Raw genomic sequence first — 23455 nt, forward strand, 5'->3', positions numbered from 1 at the left:
GAGTCAAGATCCTCCTGGTGCTTCCAAGGGGGTCCTTTTGAACCCTAAAGCAGACGAGGCAGAAGGGCTGGTCCTCGGCCTTTTGGCAGTCTCCAGGGACTCCTGTGACGGGCACTTGAGATTCGCCCAAGTCTGCAGCCCGGAGGAGTTCTCCATGCCCCCGCCGCCCTGCCCCAGGGTCGGCCACCCCTGGCTTGAGCTGCCTGTGCAGCCTTGTGGAAGGAGGGATGCTCAGCTTCGCCAGGCTCTGCAGCCCCCGGAGGTGTTTCTGCTGTCTCTGGGGCAGAAAGTCTGAGCACCAGGCCAACCCATTCGATGTCCAGTGAGGTCAGGGATTGTCCCACACAATCTCATTGGTGGAATCTTAATTTTAAGTCACATTTTTCCACTTCAGCTATTTCCCTTTAGGATTGACGTTTCTCAAAAAGCATTTTCCCCTCCATCTGTCTAATAAATAAGAAACACAGCGTGTTTTGTGCACTCGCTGCTTCTAGTAGGCTTAATTCCCAAACCTTCTTGTGATCTGCATGAAGTAATGGAAATAGAGCAAACCATGTGGATTTTCAGGCCCAGCAGCAAAGTAGGGGTCACATAGATGTGGAGGGGGATGGCGCAGATTTGAAAGACTGCCACATTGAGCAAGTGGGTAGCCAACTTATTGTCGAGAGAGGGAAAATGTGTCAGGTGTTTTGGGAATTTGATGTTGGCTTCTGGGCTTTGGAGAAAAAAAAATCAATATATAAATACCCCATTTATGGTACATTTAAAACTCTCTGAAAACTGTTAAGATCCTTTGTTTTGCCAGCAAAATATTAGGTAGACAGGAAGAAATCTCAGGAAAGAATTTGCACTCAGGGGCATGCCAGGCAGGGAGGTAGATTGGACCATGTAATGATATAAACTCATAACCTTTTAATCTTTGCTTATTTTCAGTATGGAAACTCCGGAGGTCCATTAGTAAACCTGGTAAGGCTTTCAAAAAATCTATCTACGTGTCTTTTTCTTTCTCCCCCTTTTGATTTCTTTTCAGACATGAACTTGCCAAAGCATATTATCTAATCCTTTCAAATTGAAATCTGTGACCGTACTGTACCTTGCAAACGTCTCTTCTTATCTTTTCTGGAAAGAGTAAGGCATGCTGGTGTTTGGATTGGAAATGCTATGCCAGCGGACATGCCTGTGTCTCCACGTTACAAGTAAAGGCATTGGAATTCAGGTCTGATCCAGGAGCAGTTAAAGGAGCCAGTCTTTATTTTGAAAGTGTCAGCAGTTCTGGCCTGCCCCCCAGCTGCCTAAGGAGCTGGCTTGGCTCATCCACAGGCTTTGTCTTGGCCAGGAGCCTCCCTTAAGACCTGGCTTGAAATGAGGAGTTACCCCACTCACACAGATGTCACCTAAGTTTGTATTTTATTTAAGCATGAAAATCAGATCCTCAGAGCCAGGATGCAGCTCAGAGTCCCCTATCCCAGCCCTCATTTACAGGTGATGAAATCTAAGCTGCCTTGTTTAGCAAAGCGCAGGATGGCAGTGCCTCCTGGATGGTCCCTTGGAGTTGGGGGTCTGAATTCTCAGTGCTAAGGGAAGTGTGCAAGTAGTGACTTACCCTCTCCTGGCAGTTTTCCCCTCTAAGCCCGAGTTGGACAACCCTTAAGAACAGTGTTCAAAATAATGGTTGGATGGCACGAGGCGAGCCTGTTATTCCAGGATGGTTTCCTATGGTGTGGTGTTCACTAAACTGTGAATTTATCTTGAATGGAAGTATACACACTGGCTTCCTCCATGATTTAAAGCTGGTTTGCAACAAGCAGAGGAAATGAGATGTGATTGTGAGATTCCGCCTCTCCCAGAGCCCCGAGGCTGCCTGGAGATGAGGGTTTGTTTTGCTGGTGATGAAGTCTGTCCGCCCTGAGCACTAGATGGTTCCTCCCTGATGTCAGCTGAGGAATCTTAAGATTCCTGGAAACGGGAGAAGCAGGAAGGTGTGGATAGCCACCTAGAGGTCTCTGAGGTTTTTTGTTTTGTTTTTTTAACTTTTATTTTATCTTGGAGTATAGCTGATCAACAATGCTATGATAGTTTCAGGTGGACAGCAGAGGGACTCAGCCAAACAGACGCACGTATCTGTTCTCCCCCAAAGTCCCCTCCCATCCCAGCCGCCACAGAACACTGAGCAGAGTTCCCTGTGCTATATAGAGCAGGACTCTGGGGCTTTTGGACACATATTCCCGCCCAAGGAGCACTTGTGCATTTTGAAACTTTCTGATGCTGCGCTTTCACTGTGTTGATCGCTCAGTCCTCAGTCCCGTGGGTGCTGGTTCTTCCATTGCTCAGCTCAGCTTAACACTGCACACGAGGCAGACCTCTCGCTCTGCGACCCAGAAGCCCCATCCGTCTGGCTGCCCCCACCCCAATCATGTCTCTGAAGACGCTCCTGGACGCCTTCCATGCAAATTCTCCACTCTCTCTCGGTGGCTGTCTTCAGGTGAACCTTCCTGGGTTCAGCAAGCTATTTGCCTTCTGCTTTTCAGGATGGTGAAGTGATTGGAATTAACACACTCAAAGTGACAGCTGGAATCTCCTTTGCAATTCCATCTGATAAGATTAAAAAGTTCCTAACGGAATCCCATGATCGACAAGCCAAAGGTAAAGCAAGCGCCCCCGGCAGCCCACCAGAGAGTCAGGCCTGGGGCTTGGCTACCCCTCGGAAACTGGGAGGCATGGAAAATGACCCCTGAAGGCCAGCCACACTTTCCTATCAAGAAGGGAAAGGAGTGCATGTCATTAGGGCATCCATGTTTGACTGGTTTTTTTTTGACCTATGATCATGCATGTTTCGTATGGTTCAATCTGTTATGTACCAGGCATGATCTTGGGTGATTTCTGTACATAATTTCACTGCATTATTCATCATGTCATTTAATTCCTTTGCCTGATCAGGTGGGACTTAGTCCCATTTTACTGATGAGAAACTGAGATTCAAGGAGCTTATTCAGTCCACGAAAGTTTAGTCACTCTTCTGCCCAACATCAGGCTGGGGGTTTGAAGCTCAACAGCGTCCCTGTCAGATGTGTTGTTTACCTTCTAGTTGGGGGCGAGAGGAGGCAGGTAGCGTCCCAATCAGGATTTGAACCACAAGCTGAGAGCATCCCTGTATGGCCCTGACTTTACACGACAAACTGGGGGGATGGAACCCCACTGCTCCTGGTGTCCCTGGCACAGCTGCCAACTGGGCTGACCACCTGCTTCCTTCTATGGTCCCACCAGGCAAAGCCATCACCAAGAAGAAGTATATCGGCATCCGAATGATGTCACTCACACCCAGGTTGGTAACGGGGTGTCCGTTCTGTCTGTGTCTTAAATTCACTTATTTCTTTAAGTTCAAATATTTATTTGTTTGTTTAAAATTCAAATATTTAATTTATGTGGCTGTGCCAGGTCTCAGCTGTGGCACGTGGGATCTTTTAGTTGTGACACGTGAACTCTTAGTTACCACGTGTGGGATCTAGTTCCCTGAGCAGGGATCGAACCCCGGGCCCCCTGCATTGGGAGCTCTGAGTCTTAGCCCCTGGACCACCAGGGGTGTCCCTGTGTCTTAAATTTAAAACAGACTAACTTCAGAGGACTCTCAAGGGCACCCCAAAAAGAGAAACCTCATTCTGCCTCGAGACAGCTCCATTTCTGGTTTAAGTACCATCAGGAAAGACAGGAGGGGTCATTAGCCTGGACCTCATGTGGGTTTCACTGGTGGCTCAGACTGCCTGCAATGTGTCTGCCTGCAATGCAGGAGACCTGGGTTCCGTCCTTGGATTGGGACGATCCCCTGGAGGAGGAAATGGCAACCCACTCCAGTACTCTTGGCTGCAAAATTTCCATGGACTTAGGAGCCTGGTAGGCTACAGTCCATGGGGGTCACAAAGAGTTGGACACAGCTGAGCGACTTCACTTTCTTTCATGCTGTTTTATCCTTCATGTTTGTTTCTGGGGTTCTGAGCAGATCCTTCCTTCTGAAAGATTCTGCTTTTCTTTGAAAGAAAGAAAAGAAAGTGAACTGAACTCCGGGTCTCCCGCATTGCAGGCAGACGCTTTACTGTCTGAGCCACCGGGAAAGCCCACACTTCTCTTTGAAGGCAGGCCTGATGAGCCCGGGGTCGGTCATCGCCCCCCGCCCCCCACCTCCACGCCTCTCCCCACCTGGTCTGTTGAAACCCACATTCCAGGAGTGCCCTAAGCCCCTCCCACAGCGCCCCAGAGCGCCCAGCCTTTCCTTAGCTCTGCCGCCCGTGGGCTGGGGCTCCTGGAATGCCAGGCAGGCCGGCATGACTGATGGGCTTGTTTTCCCCGAGCTGGTGAAAGTTGCGGTATGTGGCTGCCAGATGCATGACATACTGGTGTTTGAACCTTGATGAAAAAAGCTGGTGTGATTGTAGGCGTCTTGGTACCTAAGGGCCTGGTTGAAACTCTTGGAAGTTAAGTCAGCAAAGAGCAGAACCTGTTGATATAAATACTAATATCTTAATTACTGTAATTAACTGGCTATTAATTAATTGTGAACACGCGACTATTAGTTTAGACATGTGTGATAAATGGTGGTGCCTTTCTTAGCTGGCTTGCCAAGACTGAAATGTTCATCAGGCCTTGTCTTGGAACTCTGAGAGATGGACGCCTGGGGGATGTAGGGAAGGGAAGGGAGGGAATGTGGGCCTGGGGATCCCACTTCCTGGGTTCCTATCCCAGCTCTACTATTTCCTGGCTTGTGACCTTGGGATGACTTGAGCCCTGAGTGCCACAATTTCCTCCTCTCTGGGATCAGGATAACCGGGTAGGCTTGTTGGTGTGTGGTGAGCACTGAGCAATTTTTAATATGTGTCAAAGCTGGGGTGAATGGGTGATGGCAGTGGTCACTAGCCACAGGGACCGTACCCACTATTTTTCACGTGCTTGCTCAATGCCGGACACGGGAGATAAGATCATGTGGTCCTCACGACAACCCCACGGCACTGTGCCTGTTTAACAGATGAGAAAAGCAAGGTGCAGAGAGGTTAAGCAACTGCCCAAGATCACACAGTCAGGAAGGGGCAGAGCTGGGGTTCCAAAGCAGGCCAGCCATTACACTGTCCTGACTTCTTAAGTGGTTGTTGTTGTGTGTATCTGACTCTTTGTGACCCCATGAACCGCAACACGCCAGGCTCTTAAGTGGTTAGCTACTCTCAATTAATTAATAAAAATGATAATGCTAAAACATTTCTTTTGCTGTCATCCGGTAAATCTTTGACTCTAGGAAGTAAGCAATTTGCAGCAGAATCAAAATCCCTGGAGGGGCACTCCCCTGGTGGTCCAGTGGTTAAGACTCTGCAGTCCCAGTGTAAGTTCGATCCCTGGTTGGGGAACTGGATCCCACATGATGCAGCTAAATATCCTGCATGCCACAACGAAGATCTGGCTCAGCCAAATAAATAAAGGAAGAAACATTTAAAAATAATAATAAAAATGGGACTTTAATATTAAAAAAAAAACTGACTTTTTTACATTGGAATTTTATATTAGAATCAAGGATGGAGGAGAAGCCAAGTGGAGCCCCGTTGTTCTTAACGGTTAATCCAGGTGTTCTTTCTCCCAAGCAGCAAAGCCAAAGAGTTGAAGGATCGCCACCGAGACTTCCCCGATGTACTTTCAGGAGCGTATATCATCGAAGTAATTCCTGATACCCCCGCAGAAGCGTGAGTTAGAACTCTCCTCCGTTTTCCTGATAATCGTGTGTTTCCTGGAGGTAGGGGGCAGGGGACTGTCCTTTTCATCTCCCCTCAGGTGACCATGAGGACCCTTGACAGAATGGTCCAACATCTGTGTCCATCCTGCTGGTCGGGGCCTCCGACCTGGCTCAGCTCAGGGCTCGTTGGCAGAAGGGTGCTTCCTGGCTAGAAGTCCTCTTCAGGAGGGAATCAGACGGACTTGCAAGGAGTCTCTGGGACAGACCTGGCTGGGGAAAGAGGGTTGGAAGAACAGTGTCTCTGAGACCTCAGGCAGTGATCCTGGCCTAGGCTGCTAGAGGCATCTCTTCCTGAGGCTAAAGGCATCTCTTCCTGAGGCTAGAGGCATCTCTTCCTGAGGCCTTCTCTAATTATGCCCGTTACCAGTCAGGCCATATTTATCCACACCTCTAGAAAAATAGCTCAGGGAACGTCAAAGTAACATGAAAAGAAGTTGCTCAATCCGCAATCAGGTTTATTACCTGTGAAAGTGTTAGTCGCTTGGTTGAGTCAGACTCTTTGCAACCCCATAGACTGTGTGGACATGATATCCATGGAGATGTGCTAGACCAGGGAGTGGCCAGCAGACTGTTTCCCAGGGGCCAGATCTGGTCTGCTGCCTGCTTTGGGGTTAAGATTCAATTTTCCTTTTTTTTTTTAAATTAATTTATTTTTTATTGAAGGATAATTGCTTTACAGAAAGATTTTGCATTTTTAAATGGTCAAAATAATTTAATTAAGAACAGTATTTTAGGACACTTAAAAATCATATGAAATTTAAGCTTCAGTGTTATGTAAATGAAATCTTACTGGGGCACGGCCATGCCCAGCAGATTATACATGGTTTGTGGTGGCTTTTGAACTCCCGTGGCAGAGTTGGGTTCTTGTGATGGGGACCGCCTGGCCTGCAAAGACTGAAATATTTCCTCTCTGACCATTTACCAAAAAACTTTGCTGACCCCTGTTCTAGACCACTAAGGAGCATAACAGCTTATTTGATGCTGTCACACACAAGAGTTAAGGTTACAGCAGCAATAACAAAGCGGGTGCCTCACAGTGGAACCGTACCTGGAGGTACTGCTCTCAGAGTTGTAATACCCATGACAAGCAAGCTGGCCACCAGGTCGCTGCCCTGTCCTCACTTCTGTTGGGGTCAGCCTGTGATAAGATCATACAAGTGCTAGCACGCATTCTGCAGTGTACATGATCGCTGATGTGGCCTAAAAGCCTCAAAAGGCGATTAATGCAACCCATTGGTGGTTTAAGCCATTCTCACATAAGTTAGCTACCATCCCATCCTCTTTGCTCTGGGCTCTTGGGTCCTAAACTGTGCCTCTGTAGATGTAAAGTTGCTCCCCTATCCTGGCAGCTACACCAGGAGAAATGGAAACAGTGCAATCGCTTTTCCCTTTGTGTTGCAGGGGGGGGCTCAAGGAAAATGATGTCATCATCAGCATCAATGGACAGTCGGTGGTCTCCGCCAACGACGTCAGCGACGTCATTAAGAAGGAAAGCACCCTGAACATGGTTGTCCGCCGGGGCAACGAAGACATTATGATCACCGTGATTCCCGAAGAAATTGACCCGTAGGCAGAGGCATGAGCTGGACTCCATGTTTCCCTCAGAGACTCTCCGGTGGACGATGCTCAGTGACTCTGGGGCTGGTGGCACCGGATGCCCAAGACTTGACTGCCATGTTGCTTGTTCCGCAGAAACACTGGCCAGCAGAACCCTTCTTGGTAGTTTGCAGGCAAAAGCCAATGTAAAACGTTGTAGACCCGCAGGCAGAAGCTCTCCCTTCTGTATCCTATGTACGCAGTGTGCTTTTTCTTGCCAGCTTGGACCGTCCCTGCTCGGACAGTCAGCATTTGTCTTCTCCTTTAACCGAGTCACCATCTTAGTCCAGCTAAAGCTGTTGCTGTAACGCATAGATAAGAGGAAGGTCCCATGGGAGCCAGGATGGTACCAGGCGTGTTTATGCTTTCTTCCGAGTCAGCACCCAGAGGAGGGAGATGCTGAGACAACGGAAGGGTGAGCGCTGGCTTCCGGAATGGCCACAGTTGCCTCTTTTAGGAATCTCTTCAGAACTGGGAGCACAGTGACTTGGAGTTTGAGTTATTAAAATACTTGTTCATACTTTGCATCCTGGCGTCCTTCTTTCTCAGGCATAGCTGGTTACAGTCTCTTTGAATCGATTATCATGTCAACAGCCTGCTCTTTAAACCATGTTGTCTGTGAGGGTTGAGCTTGAGGTCTCACCAGTTATTTCAGAGTCATCCTGGGGGTTCACAAGCGCTGCGAACACTGGGCCTGGTCACCCCGGGTTCCTGAGGAGGCTTGAAGTCAGTTGCCCTTGCATCTGGGGCTTTTCAAACTAAAAAGAGGCTGTCAACCCCACATATCACGCAATCAGTCAGCAAAAAGTCCCTGGGCCTCTGCCCTGTGCCAGGTGAGGCACAGGGCCGAGGTTGAGGGGTGAGTACAGAGCAGAACCCCAGAGCTTCCGTTGAGAGATCAGGTCTCTTTCTGAAAGGGAGATGGTTCAGGAGACCAGGATGCGATCTGAGAGCAGTCCTGAGTCTTTAGAAAGCACAGGCTGAAGCTGATTCCAGCTGTCATGGGCTCTGAAATAGAACCTTAAATCTTGGGGGGTTTGGAGCAGGGCTCCCCTGACATGTCCTAGAACAGACACAGCCTCAGGCAGCTGTGGGCCCCTTTATCTCCAGGAGTTTGGGAAGCTGGACCCAGGAAAACTAGAGCTTGGGAGTTTGCACAGACCAGAGTGCCTGCGCACATCACAGAGGAGACTGTTTACAACCGGAGCAGAGGATGAAGGCTTTCTAAGGATCAGCAGTCAGGAACCGGTACTTGGTCAGGATGGAGGTTCAGTGCCGTAGATTGAGAGCTTTAATCCTCCCTTGATCACTAGACCTCGACGATCCATTTGTAACTGGAGAGGCTATGGCAGGTCAAAGGCCCAAGTGAAGTGGAGGCGCAGCAGAACTAAGCCCTCATCAGTACGGATGCTTGGCAGCTGGGCTGCTGGTGTTCTGTGGGACACGGAACATCCCTCTGCTCCCTGCTTAGATGACCTCGTAGAGTCAGGAAGGAGCCAGCAAATGCTCTCCCTCCTGTCCTGGGTTTTGCGTTCCCTCCCTTCTCATTAAAGGTGGTGACTCAGAGAATGGCCTTCAGCTCCAGGGGCTCAGACTCCGATGTTCTGCCTGTGGGTCTGCTCCTCTGGTGGTCCCCAGGGCTGAGGGGCTGCCCCAGTTGGGGAGGATGTGTGGGGTGGCATGTGGGTGGCATGTGGTCAAAGGCGGCCCAGCCACAGCTCATCTGTCTTTGGCTTGTCATCCACTCAGGAGATCACAGATGGTTCCTCTGGAAGGAACTGGCCTGGCCGCCGGCGGGCCTGGATCCTCCATAAACACTCAGCAGCATCTCCCAAAGGTCCACGGGGCTCTGGGTGGGGTCTGAATTTTGTCTGCCTATGTGGCAACCTACAAGGCTGCAGAAAGGACAGCTTGGGATGCTGCAGGCACATGCTGTGTTTGGTTACAAGGCTCCACTGGCCTCTGGGACCCTCTATCCTCTGGGGGCTGCTTATCCTTGCACCCCATACTCATCCTTTTAGATTTCACAGGATTCCTTAGAATAGATGTTTATTCCTCTTGCTTTGGGCTGTGATGGAGGCCTTTGCAACATGAATTAGCCTTGAAACCTGGGAGGCAGAGCTGAGTTGAAAGAGCATGGTTTTTGAAGTTAGATGGACTTGGGTTTACTCTACTGTCTAGATCTTACTGACTGTGTGATTTCTGAATAGTTACTTAACCTCTCTGTGCCTGTTTCCCAGATGGGAATAGTAATAGTACCGACTTCTCATGGCTGTTGTGGGGATTAAATGAACTAATACACAGCACAAGGTAATCACTCAGTAAATGCTAGCAACATATACGTGAACTGTCTTTGAGCCTCAGTTTCCCCCTCTGTAAAATGGGGAGCAATAACAATGTCCCTCTTGCACTGGAGTTGTGAGGGTTAACCATGATAGCACATGCCACTAGGTCAGTACAGCCGCTATTGTTTTATTAGCCTGCCAGCCTGATGCTGGGAGAGAATGAGGGTAAGAGCAAAAGAGAGTGACAGAGGATGAGATGGCTGGATGGCATCACCGACTCAGTGAACATGAGTTTGAGCAAACTCTGGAAGATAGTGAAAGACAGGGAAGCCTGGCGTGCTGCAGTCCATGGGGTCGCAGGAGTCAGACACGACTGAGGCACTGAACAATATCAACAAGCCTGCCATTGTTCTGGGGTTTAATGACACTCACAGCAGCTGACATCTGTTGGGTGCTTGCTGTGCGACAGACGCCATGCTGAGCATCATACATTTATTAGCTAGTTGTTGAGTCCTCGGTCCAGCCCCTAGGCGGACACTGCATTTATCCCCTCTGACAATGAAGAAATGGCTGTTCAGAAGTTAGGCCTTTTGCTTAAGACACCAAGCTCGCAAGTGGGGGCTCTGGTATAAGCCCAGGAGGTCTGAGCTCATGGCTTCTGTACGGTGCCTCCCGGCCCATGTTTGTCTTCTTCGGACCAAGCCCCCTGCTCCCTCCATCTCTGTCTAGCTTAAATCCATCTCCATTCTAGAAGGTGGTCATGGGGCCCTGCGGGCTCAGCCCCTCTGCTGGGTTTATGTCTCCTCCTCGCCCTTTTGGGCCCTTCACCAACCACTTCTCTGTCTCCTGCAAAGCTCCCTTTGCCCATCCACCACCTCCCAATCTCAGCCCTCCAGGCTCCAGCCCTCCGCTTCCAGCTTTTGCAAAACTTAAGCCACCAATCACAAGGCACATTTGCATCGCTGGCCAATCCCCACCGGGCCCTGCGGGAAGCTTCGAGAGAGAGGCCCTGAATGCAGAACTCTCTTTGCTGCACCTTCTAGGCCCAGCTGAGTGGCGGTCGTGCCAGCAGCTCTGGACAGGAACCTGCTATTTTCTGGCTTTATGTCTCCATCTGAAAATTGGAAGAGTGCCCCATGTCTGGTGGGTGTGGTGAAAGGCAGAATGTTTTTACGAGAACTTGCGTGCTGCTCGTCTCCACCCAGTCTACACTTCAGACAGGCCCGAGCCTCGGAGATAGTGCTTTGATTGGCAGGCAAGGGCACTGGGCCCATTTTAGGTAAGTGCCACTGAAGACAGGGCCAGGTTTGCTGAGGTTGTGCAGAAGGGGGCCGGTGTCTGGGCAGGTGGACAGGGCAGGTTCCAGATGATGGTAAAAGCTGCCTTCCCCTTTGAAGGTGGTTATAAGCGAGGTTGGGGCCCCCTGGTGGCTCAGACTGTAAGGAATCTACCTGCAATGCAGGACACCTAGGTTCGATTCCTTGGTCGGGAAGATCTCCTAGAAAAGGAAATGGCTACCCACTCCAGTTCTCTTGCCGGGGAAATCCTGTGGACAGAGGAGCCTGGCGGGCTATCCATGGGGTCACAAAGAGTCAGACACAACTGAGCATCTAACACTTTCACTTTCATATGTGCGGTCAGGGATGTGACGGCACCAGGTTCGCAAGTAGGTTATTACTGTGTCCTGCCAGCACCCATCAGTTGGTGGGATTGCCTGGAGCTTCAGGCTGAGTGGTTGTAAGACTTGGGGCAAAGGCATTTTCAAGAAGAAATGCAGGACTTCCCCGGTGATCCAGTGGTTAAGAATCGGCCTGCCAACGCAGGGGGCACGGGTTCGATCCCTGGTCTGGGAAGATTCCACCTGCCGGGCAACTCAGCCCATGCGCCACAACTTCTGATGCTCGTGTGACTGCCGTGCTCTGAAACAAGAGAAGCCTGTGCGTGTGACTAGAGAGCAGCCGCACCTCGCTGTAACTAGGGAAAAAGCCCGAGGGCAGCAGCAAAGACCCAGCACGGCCAGACATAAATAAATCCATAAATATTTTTTAAAAAATGAAGAGGACCTGCTGTCTGGGCCCCACTTGCAGCCACTCTGATGACGCCACCGATAGCCGGGCTGTGGCGGGTGGTCGGCTCTCAGCGCTGTCCTCTCGGCCGCGCGGCCCTGCCCTCCCGGGTCAGCTCCTCCTGCCCCGTGCCTGCCCGCTTGGCAGCTGCGACTCACCTGCTCCACAGGGCTTCCTGCAGCTCCCCAGGGCCATCGCCACAGGCCACTGCCCAGCTCTCCTGCTGGGAGCCCATGTAGTTCTGAGGAGCTGTCTTGAGATCCGGCCCATGGGATGTGACCATTTACCAGCTGGATCTGAGAGGGTCATCAGGATGCTGGCTTGCAGAGTCATCCCTCTTTTTTTTCTTTTTTTGGTAATATTTATTTATTTGACTGTGGCAAGTCTTAGTTGTGGCACAAGGGACCTTTGATCTTCGTTGCAGTGTAGAGACTCCTTTAATTGAGGTGTGTGAACCTTTAGTTGTGGCTTGCGGGATCTAGTTCTCTAACCAGGGATCAAACCTGGGTCCCCTGCATTGGGAGTGTGGAGTCTTAGCCCCTGGACCACCAAGGAAGCCCCCATCTCTGTTTCGAACCAAGCATTGTTGGTTACACTTCTGAGCACATGTCCCTGTCCTCCCAACACCCCCGGCCCCCTCAGGATGCACTGAGCCACAGCTCATAAGAAGGAAACTGCCAAATTCAAGGCCATTAATAGAGTGGAATAAGGCTGGAGTGTTGGAAGCACCCATCGGGAGAGTCACAGTCTGCAGGACGCTAGGTTTCCTGGGCTGCTGATCCCATCTGGGTCCTGTTTCTGGGGCCCAGCTGGGCTGGGCTGCCTCCCGTGCCAGCTGCTGCCTGGAGGCCGCGGGCCTCTGTGCTTCCATCAGAATGAGGGTGGCGCTCATGGAGAGCAGAGGCCTTCCTGCCACACGGTGGCTGTTTTATTTAGACCTTTAGAAGGTGACTGCCTCCGTGTGGTGCCCGCCAAGGATCAGCAAACATCAAATGAAACAACGTTAACAAATGCGTTATTAGTTAAAGAAAAATTAAGTGGCTCAGAAGGCTCTATGGAAACATTTCTCTGTTACGTGTGTCTCACTGGGCCAGGTGAGCTTTCGTAGGTGAAGTGCCTGATCCTCTTTCACCCCATCTCCTCTTCCTCTTCCTCCACCACCATAGGATCCCCACTTTTCTGATGAGGATAGTGAGGCTCAGAGCAGTTAAGTAACCAGCCTAATGTCACCCAGCAAGAAGGAAGGTAAAGTTGCTGCGTTGGAACCCAAGTATCTGGGTCAAGCCGTCTCTTAAGCACTAGGCCCTTGTCTTCATTGGCTGATGCTGTCCTGTGACATTTGAAGCTGAAGAGCCACGTTTCCAGTGTGGTATAATTTTCATTAGACCCATCTCTGAAGCAGTGATACCTGAGTGACTGTTTGGTGAGAATGACTTTGCAAAACAGGAAAGCTCTCAAGGGTTCATGGCCGTCTTCCCCACCCCACCCCTGGCCAGGAAGGTCATAAACTCTGTGGGCAGTAAGAAAGAGCCTGGGGCATGCCTGCCTAGCACTTGTTTACAGATAGTACAGGCATCAACTCCCAGATGTCTGGGCCTTTTCTGTTGTGCTCTCTTCTGAAGAGTCATCAGCTCTGCAACGACACCCGGGGTAAGCAGTGTGCTCCATCGTTGAAGGCCTCGTCCTGATGCTGAGCTTAAAGAACACAGCCTAAAATCCCCAGGAGAGAAGATCAGTAAAACACTTGGCACTGACTTCAAACTGCTTCAAAATCCTGACAGTCAAGAATCTTCAACATTGCTTAAAATATTTTATCGAAGTATAGTTGATTTACAATTATATGTTAATTTCAGCTGTACAAAGTGATTCAGTTACACACACACACATATATATATACATTCTTTGTTTTTTAATTAATTAATTAATTGGAGGCTAATTACTTTACATGATGGTTTTCATTAGAATCCTCAGTGTTTTTAGCTGTTACCTGGTTTATCATCCTTGTATTTCCCCTTGTAAATTAACTGCACCGACATTTAATGACTGAAATTGAGAAAGGGGGAGTGGGTAGGAAAGAGTCCAAGCTGCTCTCCTGTATTAATGAAAGGAGATCAATGTGAGCAGGAGTTTCAAAAGAATCTCTCAAGACAGGGCAGTGAATGAGGAGCTTGCCAAATCAGTTTCTTCTTTAAAAAAAAAATCTTTTTAATGTGGACCATTTTTAAAGTCTTTATTGATTTGTTACAATATTGCTTCTGTGTGTGTGGTTTTTTTTAATGTGTTGATGTGTGGCCATGAGCCATGGGATCTTAGCTCCTGACCAGGAATCAGATCTGCACCCCTGCACTGGGGGAGCAAGTCCCGACCACTCTACGACCGGGAAACCCCAGTTTTTCCTTTCACCTTGGTTGTACACCTGTTCCTGTGACCTTTTGTCCAGCACTGTTTTCTGGGCCCTGCGCTGTGCTGAAAGGCTTAACAGCCACCATCCCAGGGAATTCTGATGGTGCACCTTTGTCAACTTTGCAGCCCCTCTTTTTAGGGGAGGAAATTGAAGCACAGAGGGACAGCCATCCTCATTCAACGACACACTAAAGCCAGGGCAGAGTCAAAATCAGGCTTTTTGCCTCTTGAACCTGGGCGCGGGCTCCCACCACAGTGGCCCAGCGCTTCTTTCTGTCTTGGTGGCTTAGTTGGTCTGGAATCCCAAGCCCAGTCCCTTTCGTGGATTCGGGTGGAACAAGGGATTGATGTCTGTCACACAGTTTTCTCATCAGTAAATATTACTTTATGCTGAAAATCCACAAAGAGTGAAAACAGAAGCATCTAGAAAGAAAAATCCTGTCTACACAAAAGCATGCACATGGGGGTTTTAACAGCTTCATAATCACCAAGACTTAGAAGCAACCGATGTATTCTTCGGTAGTTGAATGGTTAAACAAACTGTGGAGATACATCCAGACAGTGGAATATGACCTGATGCTAAAAAAATGAGCTGTCAAACCATGAAAAGATACGGAGAACTTTTTTTTTCTTTGTAACTTGAAAAAAATTGCCTTTATTCAGAATCATACTTTTTTTCACTCTTACCATAACGAAAGTTTTAAAAAATATAGCGCTTGGTGCAATGAAATACTACATTTAATTATTCAAACACTTAATGCAAGGTTGCTCACAGTTTACATGTGAGAATTTAGCATGATCCAAACTCCAATATCCATTTCTCATATCTTTCAATGTCTGCAGCAGACACTGACTTTGAAACCTTTTTTAAAGCCATTTCAAAATCTTCCATAGTTGTAGGCATGTGCATTTCTTCTCTTGAAAGATTTCTGATTTCTTCCGGGGTCAAACCTTCAATACGCCTTCTCATTGCCATCAAGGATGCATCCCTGCACACGTTGGTAATGTCCGCACCTGAATAACCCTCCATGTTTTCTGCTATACTTGCAAGGTCAACATCGTCAGCCAATTCCAGCTCACGGAGACTTATTTGTAATAGCTCCTCCCTGCCTTTTGCTGATGGTAATGGAATATAGATTCTTTTCTCAAGACGTCGTCTTAAAGCCTCATCAATATCCCAGGGAAAATTAGTAGCTGCCAGAACCATAACCATTTTGGAAGGGTCATCATTTTCAGAAGCACCTCCAACACCGTCCATCTGAACCAGCAGCTCGGCCTTCACCCTTCTGCTTGCCTCGTGCTCTTCAGAAGTCCCTCTGCGGCTGCAGATGGAGTCTATCTCATCAATAAATATAGTAGCTGGAGAGTAAAATCGAGCCATTTCAAACAGAAGACGAACAAGCTTCTCAGACTCTCCTCTGTATTTGGAAGGTCTTTCCTGTGCCAGGTGGGCCCACCATTAACACTCCTTTCCATGGTCTCCTAATGCCTTTAAAGAATTCTGGCATCCACACTGGTAACACCACAGCTTCCTTAGGCAACTTTTTAGCTTCTACTAAATCAGCAATATCATCCCATCGAACATTGGGATTCTGAGAAATTATATCCCTTTCCAAAGCTTCTACTAGGTCCTTATCATACCTGGTACTATCAAATTTATTTGCCTCTGGTTCTGCAGCTGCAGCAGGTGATTTGTTCTTTTCCTCTCTTCCTTTATTCTGTTCTTTCTTTTCCCGACTACGAACAGCTTTCCCTCTGTCATTGTGAAGACTGTGTGTGGATGGACGGTGAACTCTGACAGCTGTATTTGGACGGTTACCCTGTGGTTTAGGGTCGCTGTACTGAGAAGACTGGCGTTTTCTAGGTCCTGGTGATGGTCTTCGTTCGGCAGGTACGGGCAAGGACCAGACTTCTCCCTCAGATGCTGGAAGCTCGTGTTGTGCAGCTTTTAATGGAGTGCTGTCTAGTTTAAAGCTCTCTAGTGTTTTCATGATATCCTTAACGTGTTTTGCTTCCACGTTTATTTCCTGCCAAACCTGTTGCCACTTCTGCTGGAGGTATGTATCTTTGACTGAGTACAGATACTTGTTCATTTGGTCAAGAACTCCCTGATAATAGACCATTGCAGAGTCGTAATTTCCCAGCAATGCATATTCACGGGCCAACTTCACATTCTCACTAATCATAAGAAGACTCATGCTCAACTACAAGCTGTGGCGCAGGGGCTCTCGGGAAACCGCCCACTACCGGGCGGAGGGGGAGGGCCGAGCGGGGCTCCGGACAGCGAGGAAGGAGGGCCCTGTCCTGTCCTGCCCCAACCACCCTGCTCTGTGCTCACGGACCCAGCACTGCCTGGTCCAACCGTCACGAGCCCCAGATGCTGTTTCAAGTAGCCCACAATTTGAAGGCAGACCCGCCAGGGTCACTTCCGGTGCCAAGGGTGGCCTCGGTGACTCCAGCGCACACGGGGCGACGCCCCGGGAGCCGATACGGAGAACTTTAAATGCTTGTTACTAAATGAAAGAAGCCAATTTGTAAAGGCTACCTACTGTATGATTACAACCATATGGCATTTTGGGAAGGGCAAAACCTTGGAGACAGTAAAAAAAAAAAAAAAAAAAAAGTCAGGGGCTGCCAGGAGTTAAAAGGGAGAGAGATGAATGGGTGAAGCACAGAGGAGTTTTCGGGCAATGAAACTATTCTGAACTACTTTCTGCTCAGTTTTGCTGTGAACCTAAAACTGCCTTCAAAAACAGCCCATTAATTAAAGTTTAAAAACAAACACCTGAACAACATGAACTCACAATTAAGCCCTCGAGCCAAAGGAAGCACCTGTCTGACCCAGAAAATGACCTTGGGTTCCGCTCACCCACACTGGCCTCCAGCATCGCCCCTTTCTGCTTCCTTTGGCTCAGACCGCAGGTTCAAGACAGGTGTTCCGGGCGAAGGTGAGAGGCGGCTGTCTTTAGACCCTCCCGAGGAGGAGATGCTCCAGCAGGCTCAAACCTGCAGGGTTCATCCTGAAATAAAATGAAAGCCCCTATCCCACCTTCTGGGAGTGTGGTTGCTGGCCCCCACGTGGCCCACATGTAGCTTCAAGCCATGTTCCTTGCAACCTACTCTGCCACTTGCTTCCCAATGCTTCCTTTGTCTGGGACAGAAGCACACATTCTGATGGAGGAAAATCTGTTCTTGACTATGAGGTGGGGCTGGGGGTGGTGTGGAGCGCTATGCCTTGGGCTGGGCAGAGCGGGGCGGGCGCTGTGAGATGCTCCACATCTGTGTGTGTTTCTATGCCCTGGGAGCACACCCCTCTCCTGCGACAGTCACCTGTCCTTGTGACGAGATCCCTCAGAGCCCAAGCAGGATGGAGGTAGCTTCTGAGGACCAGAGTTGCCTCTGTTCCGTGAAGCCACCGTCTCCTCCCTCCTGGACACTCAGTCGGTGCCTTTTGGCCTCTGGTGTTGCCTGCCCGCCCCAGAGGCCCCTGTCTAGCTAACAACGTGCCCTCTTCCCTCCATGAAGTCCCCGCCGAGCCCACTTAGGGGTGCGAGGCTACTAGGTCTGGGACCTCCTGGTTGCTTCTCTCACGGGGCCCCTCCCCTCCTCCCAGTTCATTTTATAACCTCCACTATCTGTGAAGCAGGCATTTGGCATCTGAACTCCAGAACCCCTGAACAGTTTATTACTGAGCTGGGAGAGGAGGGAAAATCCCATTCGATGTTGTGGCTTGGATGATGGCATAGATGTGTCCACTAGAGGGTGAACTGACCTCATGAAAGTCCAGGGAGATGTCAGAGGACCCGGCGGGGGGAGCAGGAGGACCAGCCGGTCAGCCTGCGGGCAGGAATGGGCAGCTTCCTCCAGCCATGAGGGTGGGCAGCACCGCCAAGCCCAGGGGTGCAGCTCTGAGCCCCCTGCGTCTCCCGGTTCCCTTCTGGGCTCCGGCCACAGCAGCCCCTATCTTTGTGCACACACTGATCTCACGCACTTGTCTGCCTGTTTTCTGCTGCTTTCTCCTCCTAACGTACAATCCTCCTGAAAGCAGGGACCTCACCCACAGCCTCTCCATTGGGCCAAGGAGGAGTCGACTGAGGAATGCTGAAGAAATGAGCGGCCGTAGAGAAATGTCTGGCACGCTATCTGGTGTTTGCAGTGTCCCTCTCGCCGACAGGAGGTATCCTGCTGCCCCTGGCTTCCTGTACTTCGAAACCTCGGACTACTAGACCCAGGGGCAGGGGAGCACCACCAGGAGCACCTCTCTGATCTTTCATTTGCGTAGCTGGTTTCCTTGCCTGCCACATCCATCTCCTCCGGTCACAGTTCTCTTTACCTTCGAAGCATCTCTCCCATTCTTGATGATCAGAATGACTTAGTATCCCTCATGACCCTGGGCTGTGATCTGGGATTCCCCACTGTGTATCTGTCCACAGGAGCACGCCTGTCTGAGGAGCGCCTCCATGTGGATCCCTGACCCCACAGACCCACCCTTGAGCTGAGCTGGGGAACATGTGTGCTAGCCAGTCCTATAGCTGAGAACCCCTGCCTGGGAGATCAAACCTGTTCCATGCCATGCTGGACCCTCTTCCTCCCAGCAAGAAATTCTGGGAACTGAGATGGAAGGCGGGCATCTCCAGGGTGGTGAGTTGTCAGGCTGAGAACATTTGATTTACAGCTTCTGCCCTGCTCTGTTCCCACATCCCCTGGCCTCCTGGCCTTCCCATCGCTGATGTTTCTTTGGGCTCTGATGTGACCCACTCACTCTTGCAGGGATGCTGAGCGAGTCACCCTCCTGACCTCTGGAATCTTCCCTGTTCTTAAGGGTTGAGGTTGCTGGGGTTCCAGACAATGAATGGTGGTGGTGGGGGCTGGGCGGACACAGCGGGGCCATCGGGCAGGATGGTTCCAGGCCAGCGTGAGGCATAGGAGGTAGCTGAGCAGAACTGGGTCGGAACCCACCTTCTGCCAGGCACACAGCCTGGAAAATGCATTTCAGGCTGCATCCCAGGTGACGTGGAGAGTTGTTTAGTCTCTTGGGGCCTCAGTCTATTCCTGTCTCTGTCTCTCAGTAGAGCAAACACCCACCTTCCATCTAACCAGGTTTAACAGTTGCTCCCATTTTGCTGGGTTTGCTTTTTTATAAATACCAGGGGAACACTGGACAAATACCTCTGAGCTTCTCTTTGACCACCTTTACCCAATCCCAATCCTTTCTCCCTCCTCACCCCCAGAGGCAACTGTTGTTATTAATTTGATTTGTCACTTTTTCATACATTTATATATTGCATATATATCTATGGGCAACATGTATTGTTTTATACCAGCTTTTAAGAGTTTCATTCATGATATAGTGGGTCTTTTTCTATAGTTTTATTTTTATACAGTTTTGTTTTTTGAGATGTATCCTGTTGTGATATATCTATACCTGGATGTATATCTCACCAACATAGCACTCCATCATCTGAATATCCCAGGATGAACTGTTCTGTTTCCTGACTGGTGGACCCTTACGGTGATGAGGTCCACGGAAGGTCTGTGAAGTGGGAGTCCTCAAACCTTTCTCGTACACTACAGAGCCTATGTAAGGGGACACAGGTGAAGGCACCTCCCATGGCTCTTCTTAAGATCGACAAGGAGTGGTTTTCCAGCTCCCTGGATGAGTCCTGTTGCAGGACACACTGTGTCCAGCATCTTCTCCAGGGGCCATGGATGGCAACACTTCCGGTTGGCCCCATAAAAGGAGGGCTTGTGACCCAGTGAACAGGGTCAGCCCTGGGGGTATCACTCAAAGATTGGAAGCAATTTTCAGTTCAGTTCAGTCGCTCAGTCATGTCTGACTCTTTGCGACCCCATGAACCGCAGCACGCCAGGCCTCCTGTCCATCACCAACTCCCGGAGCTTGCTCAAACTCATGTCCATTGAGTTGGTGATGCCATCTAGCCATCTCATCCTCTGTCGTCCCCTTCTCCTCCTGTCCTCAATCTTTCCCAGCATCAGGGTCTTTTCAAATGAGTCAACTCTTTGCATCAGCTGGCCAAAGTATTGGAGTTTCAGCTTCAGCATCAGACCTTCCAGTGAACATCTAGGACTGATCTCCTTTAGGATGGACTGGTTGGATCTCCTTGCAGTCCAAGGGACTCTCAAGAGTCTTCTCCAACACCACAGTTCAAAAGTATCAATTCTTTGGCGCTCAGCTTTCTTTATAGTCCAACTCTCACATCCATACATGACCGCTGGAAAACCATAGCCTTAGATGGACCTTTGTTGGCAAAGTAATGTCTCTGCTTTTTAATATGCTGTCTCAGTTGGTCATAGATTTTCTTCCAAGGAGCAAGCAATTTTAGGACTCCTCTAACCCAGTTTCCCTCACAAGTTAGCACCATGGGCTATCCATTCCTTCCAATCCCTAAAAAGCAGCTCTGTCATATATTGGGTCAAAAAATCTGTAATCTGGTACATTTTACTTTTTTGCCCCAATTCTGCCTGCAGGGGTCATACAGGTCATCCAGCTCCCTTGTGAACCCCAGTGCGTTGCACACTCACGGGCAGCAGCTATGTCCATCCTTACTTCTGTCTTTCATTCCCTGGATTGCATGCTTAGTCACTCAGTCGTGTCTGACTCTTTGTGACACCATGGCCTGTAGCCTGCCAGGCTCCTCTGTCCATGGGGATTCTCTAGGCAAGAATACTGGAGTGGGTTGCCATGCCCTCCTCCAGGGGCTCTTCCCAACCTAGGGATCGAACCCAGGTCTCCCCCATTGCAGGAGGATTCTTTACCAGCTGAGCCAGCAGTGAAGCCCAAGAATACTGAAGTGGGTAGCCTATCCCTTCTCCAGCAGATCTTCCGGACCTAGGAATCGAACCAGGGTCTCCTGCATTGCAGGTGGATTCTTTACCAACTGAGCTATCAGGGAAGCCCCCATAGCTAGGCTAACCAGACACAATTTAAGAAGGAGATGCAGCTTTCCTGGGTGCAGTCTCCTACCCCTTTGCCGTCCCACTCATCCTCTGAATGTGCTTCTGTTTCCAGTGTTAGATGAGAGATTCCTAGTGAACTAAGTTTCTGTTGAAATATTTGGGACTACAGCAAATGCCAGAAATGAGTATGGGGTACCCTCTATGGATGCTGTTTGCCTTAAGTATTGACAACTTTGCACTGAGCATCTATTGATTTTTCTGCTCAGCATCCTCTCCCCATTCACCACTTTTCTCAGGATTACCTCTTCACCCAACTCACACAGAAAGTGGAATGGGCATCTAGGCTGCCTTTTCTAAGAGCCATTTCCTATGTCCTGGCACAGTGAGAGGATCAGGGCCCTGGAACCTCTGAGAGTGGTTAGGGCTTCCACGACCCTACTTTCCAAATCCCCTGATGTTCATTGCTGAGGACACCCATGCTTTATTGTAGGCAATTGACTCAGCCTTATGTAAATGGCCATGCAAATGCAGTGTCAAGCTCTGCTTTCTGATCTGTTGGCCTTTGAGGTTGGAACCAAGAGATTCTGGGTTAGGGCTGTGGGTCACTTTAATGGAGCAGATTCAAATTGGAGAGCTGCTGGCAGCCAAAAGTTTCCTTCACAAGCAGAGGAAATCCAAGGAGAGAGAGGGGAAGACGGAATGAAACAAGAGGCGAGTGGGAGAGCTCTGATGTAGCAGAGATGAGGGAAGGAGAGTCCCAAGAAGTCTGAGCCCCGGACTTCCAGCCTCTCCTAGGGACCTGCTGTGCCCTGGACCTTGAAGACCGTGAGACACCCCAGGTGTATAATGAATCTCCCTTTGTGTGTGAGTTGCGTCCCGTTACTTTCTATTTCTTGCAACCGCAAGACTTGATTCATGCAGGCTGGAAGCCAAGCTGATTCTACAGCCGGAAATGGCCATGTGACCCACTGTCAATCCCATCTGTTCACTCTTCCTCTCTCCCTGTGGCTTCTATCCTAGAGTCTTCAAATGTCCATTGTTGTACTGTGTTTTTATCCTAAGCCTCCCCTATTGCCTCAGAAGTCTGTACAGGAGGACCCTGGAACCAGTGAAACACAGGAGCAGAGGGGAAGCTCCCTGTTAAAAGGCTCAACCTGGACATTGTTAGGGACCCCATTCCACCACTGCATCTGATCCAGAGAAGAAACTCGGCTCCCAGGTGGGAAACATATGTCCTTGTAACCGACTTACAGTTACTGAGGCCAGGAGGATGGTGTAGCCTGAGGCTTCAGGAGCTGTGCCAAAGTCTGGGTCGGGCCGGGGTCAGCACCCACATTAGCCACACCCAGTTGCTGGACGAGTTGAGTAATCTGAGCAGGAAGTCCGCTCTCCTCCCCTCCTCACCTCTGGTCACGCCATGTGTCAGCTTGGAGGCTTTTGGGTTTAGGCTGTGCCAAGGAGTGGCGCTGCATGGGGGAAGGTGGGGCACCTTGGTTTTGGTCCAAGGTCAGCCACTCATTAGCTAGGTGAGCGTGGCCAAGGGAACCTTTAATTCTGTGTGTGTGTGTGTGTGCGCGCGCGCATGCACGCGTGCACTTGTGTGTGCTATCTCATGGAATTTTAAGAGGATAACATTTTAAAAAATGGATCAGAGAGTTTTTGCCAGGTTATAATAATAATGACAATAATGACCCCCATTTGCTGAAGATAGAAGTGTGTTGATTCTCAGTGTTTGTGAAGATGTGGACAAGAGGGAACCCTCATACACTGTTGATGGGAATGTAAATTGGTGCAGCCACTGTGGAAAGCAGTATGGAGGTTTCTTAAAAAAATGAGAAGTATAAAAATACCATGTGACCCAGCAATTCCATTCCTGGATATTTATCAAAAACAAACAAACAAACAAAAAAAAACCCCAAAAGCACTCATTCAAAAAGATACACACACCTCAGTGTTCATAGCAACTTTATTTATAATTGACAAGATATGGAAGCAACCTAAGTGTCCATAGACAGATGAATGGATAAAGAAGCTGTGATATGCATACACGATGGAATACTACTCAGCCAAGAAAAAAGAATGAACTGTTGCCACTTGCAACCACATGTATGGACTTGGAAGGCATGGTGCTAAGTGAACTAAGTCAGACAGAGAAAGACAAATACTGTAAGGTATCACTTATCTGTGGAATCTAAAAAAGAAAACAAATTAGTGAATGTAACAAAAAAGAAACAGACTCACAGATATAGAAAACACATTAGTGGTTACCAGTGGCGAGCAGGGAGGAGGGACAATACAGGTATAGGAGTTCAAGAGGTACAAACTACCATATATAAAATAAATGAGCTACAAGGATATATATAACACAAGGAATGTAGCCAATATTTTATAACAACTGTAAATAGACTATAACCTTTTTA

General features: G+C 49.3%; 1 protein-coding gene and 1 pseudogene across 1 annotated transcript in view; one reads left to right on the forward strand and one right to left on the reverse strand.

The window, feature by feature from the left end:
* Positions 1-7883, forward strand: part of HTRA1 (HtrA serine peptidase 1) — a 57730-nt gene extending 49847 nt beyond the window's left edge. The window contains exons 5-9 of the mRNA XM_070470342.1: positions 934-966; positions 2529-2643; positions 3265-3322; positions 5622-5717; positions 7169-7883. Of these exons, the coding sequence (XP_070326443.1) occupies positions 934-966; positions 2529-2643; positions 3265-3322; positions 5622-5717; positions 7169-7337 (471 nt within the window). The 3' untranslated portion in view covers positions 7338-7883. The remainder of the gene's footprint in view (positions 1-933; positions 967-2528; positions 2644-3264; positions 3323-5621; positions 5718-7168) is intronic.
* Positions 7884-14837: 6954 nt separating this feature from the next.
* Positions 14838-16576, reverse strand: LOC110140047 (katanin p60 ATPase-containing subunit A1 pseudogene; annotated as a pseudogene).
* Between the last annotated feature and the right edge of the window lie 6879 nt (positions 16577-23455).

This window comes from Odocoileus virginianus, chromosome 7, assembly GCF_023699985.2.
Source record: "Odocoileus virginianus isolate 20LAN1187 ecotype Illinois chromosome 7, Ovbor_1.2, whole genome shotgun sequence".
Taxonomy (NCBI): Eukaryota; Metazoa; Chordata; class Mammalia; order Artiodactyla; family Cervidae; genus Odocoileus; species Odocoileus virginianus.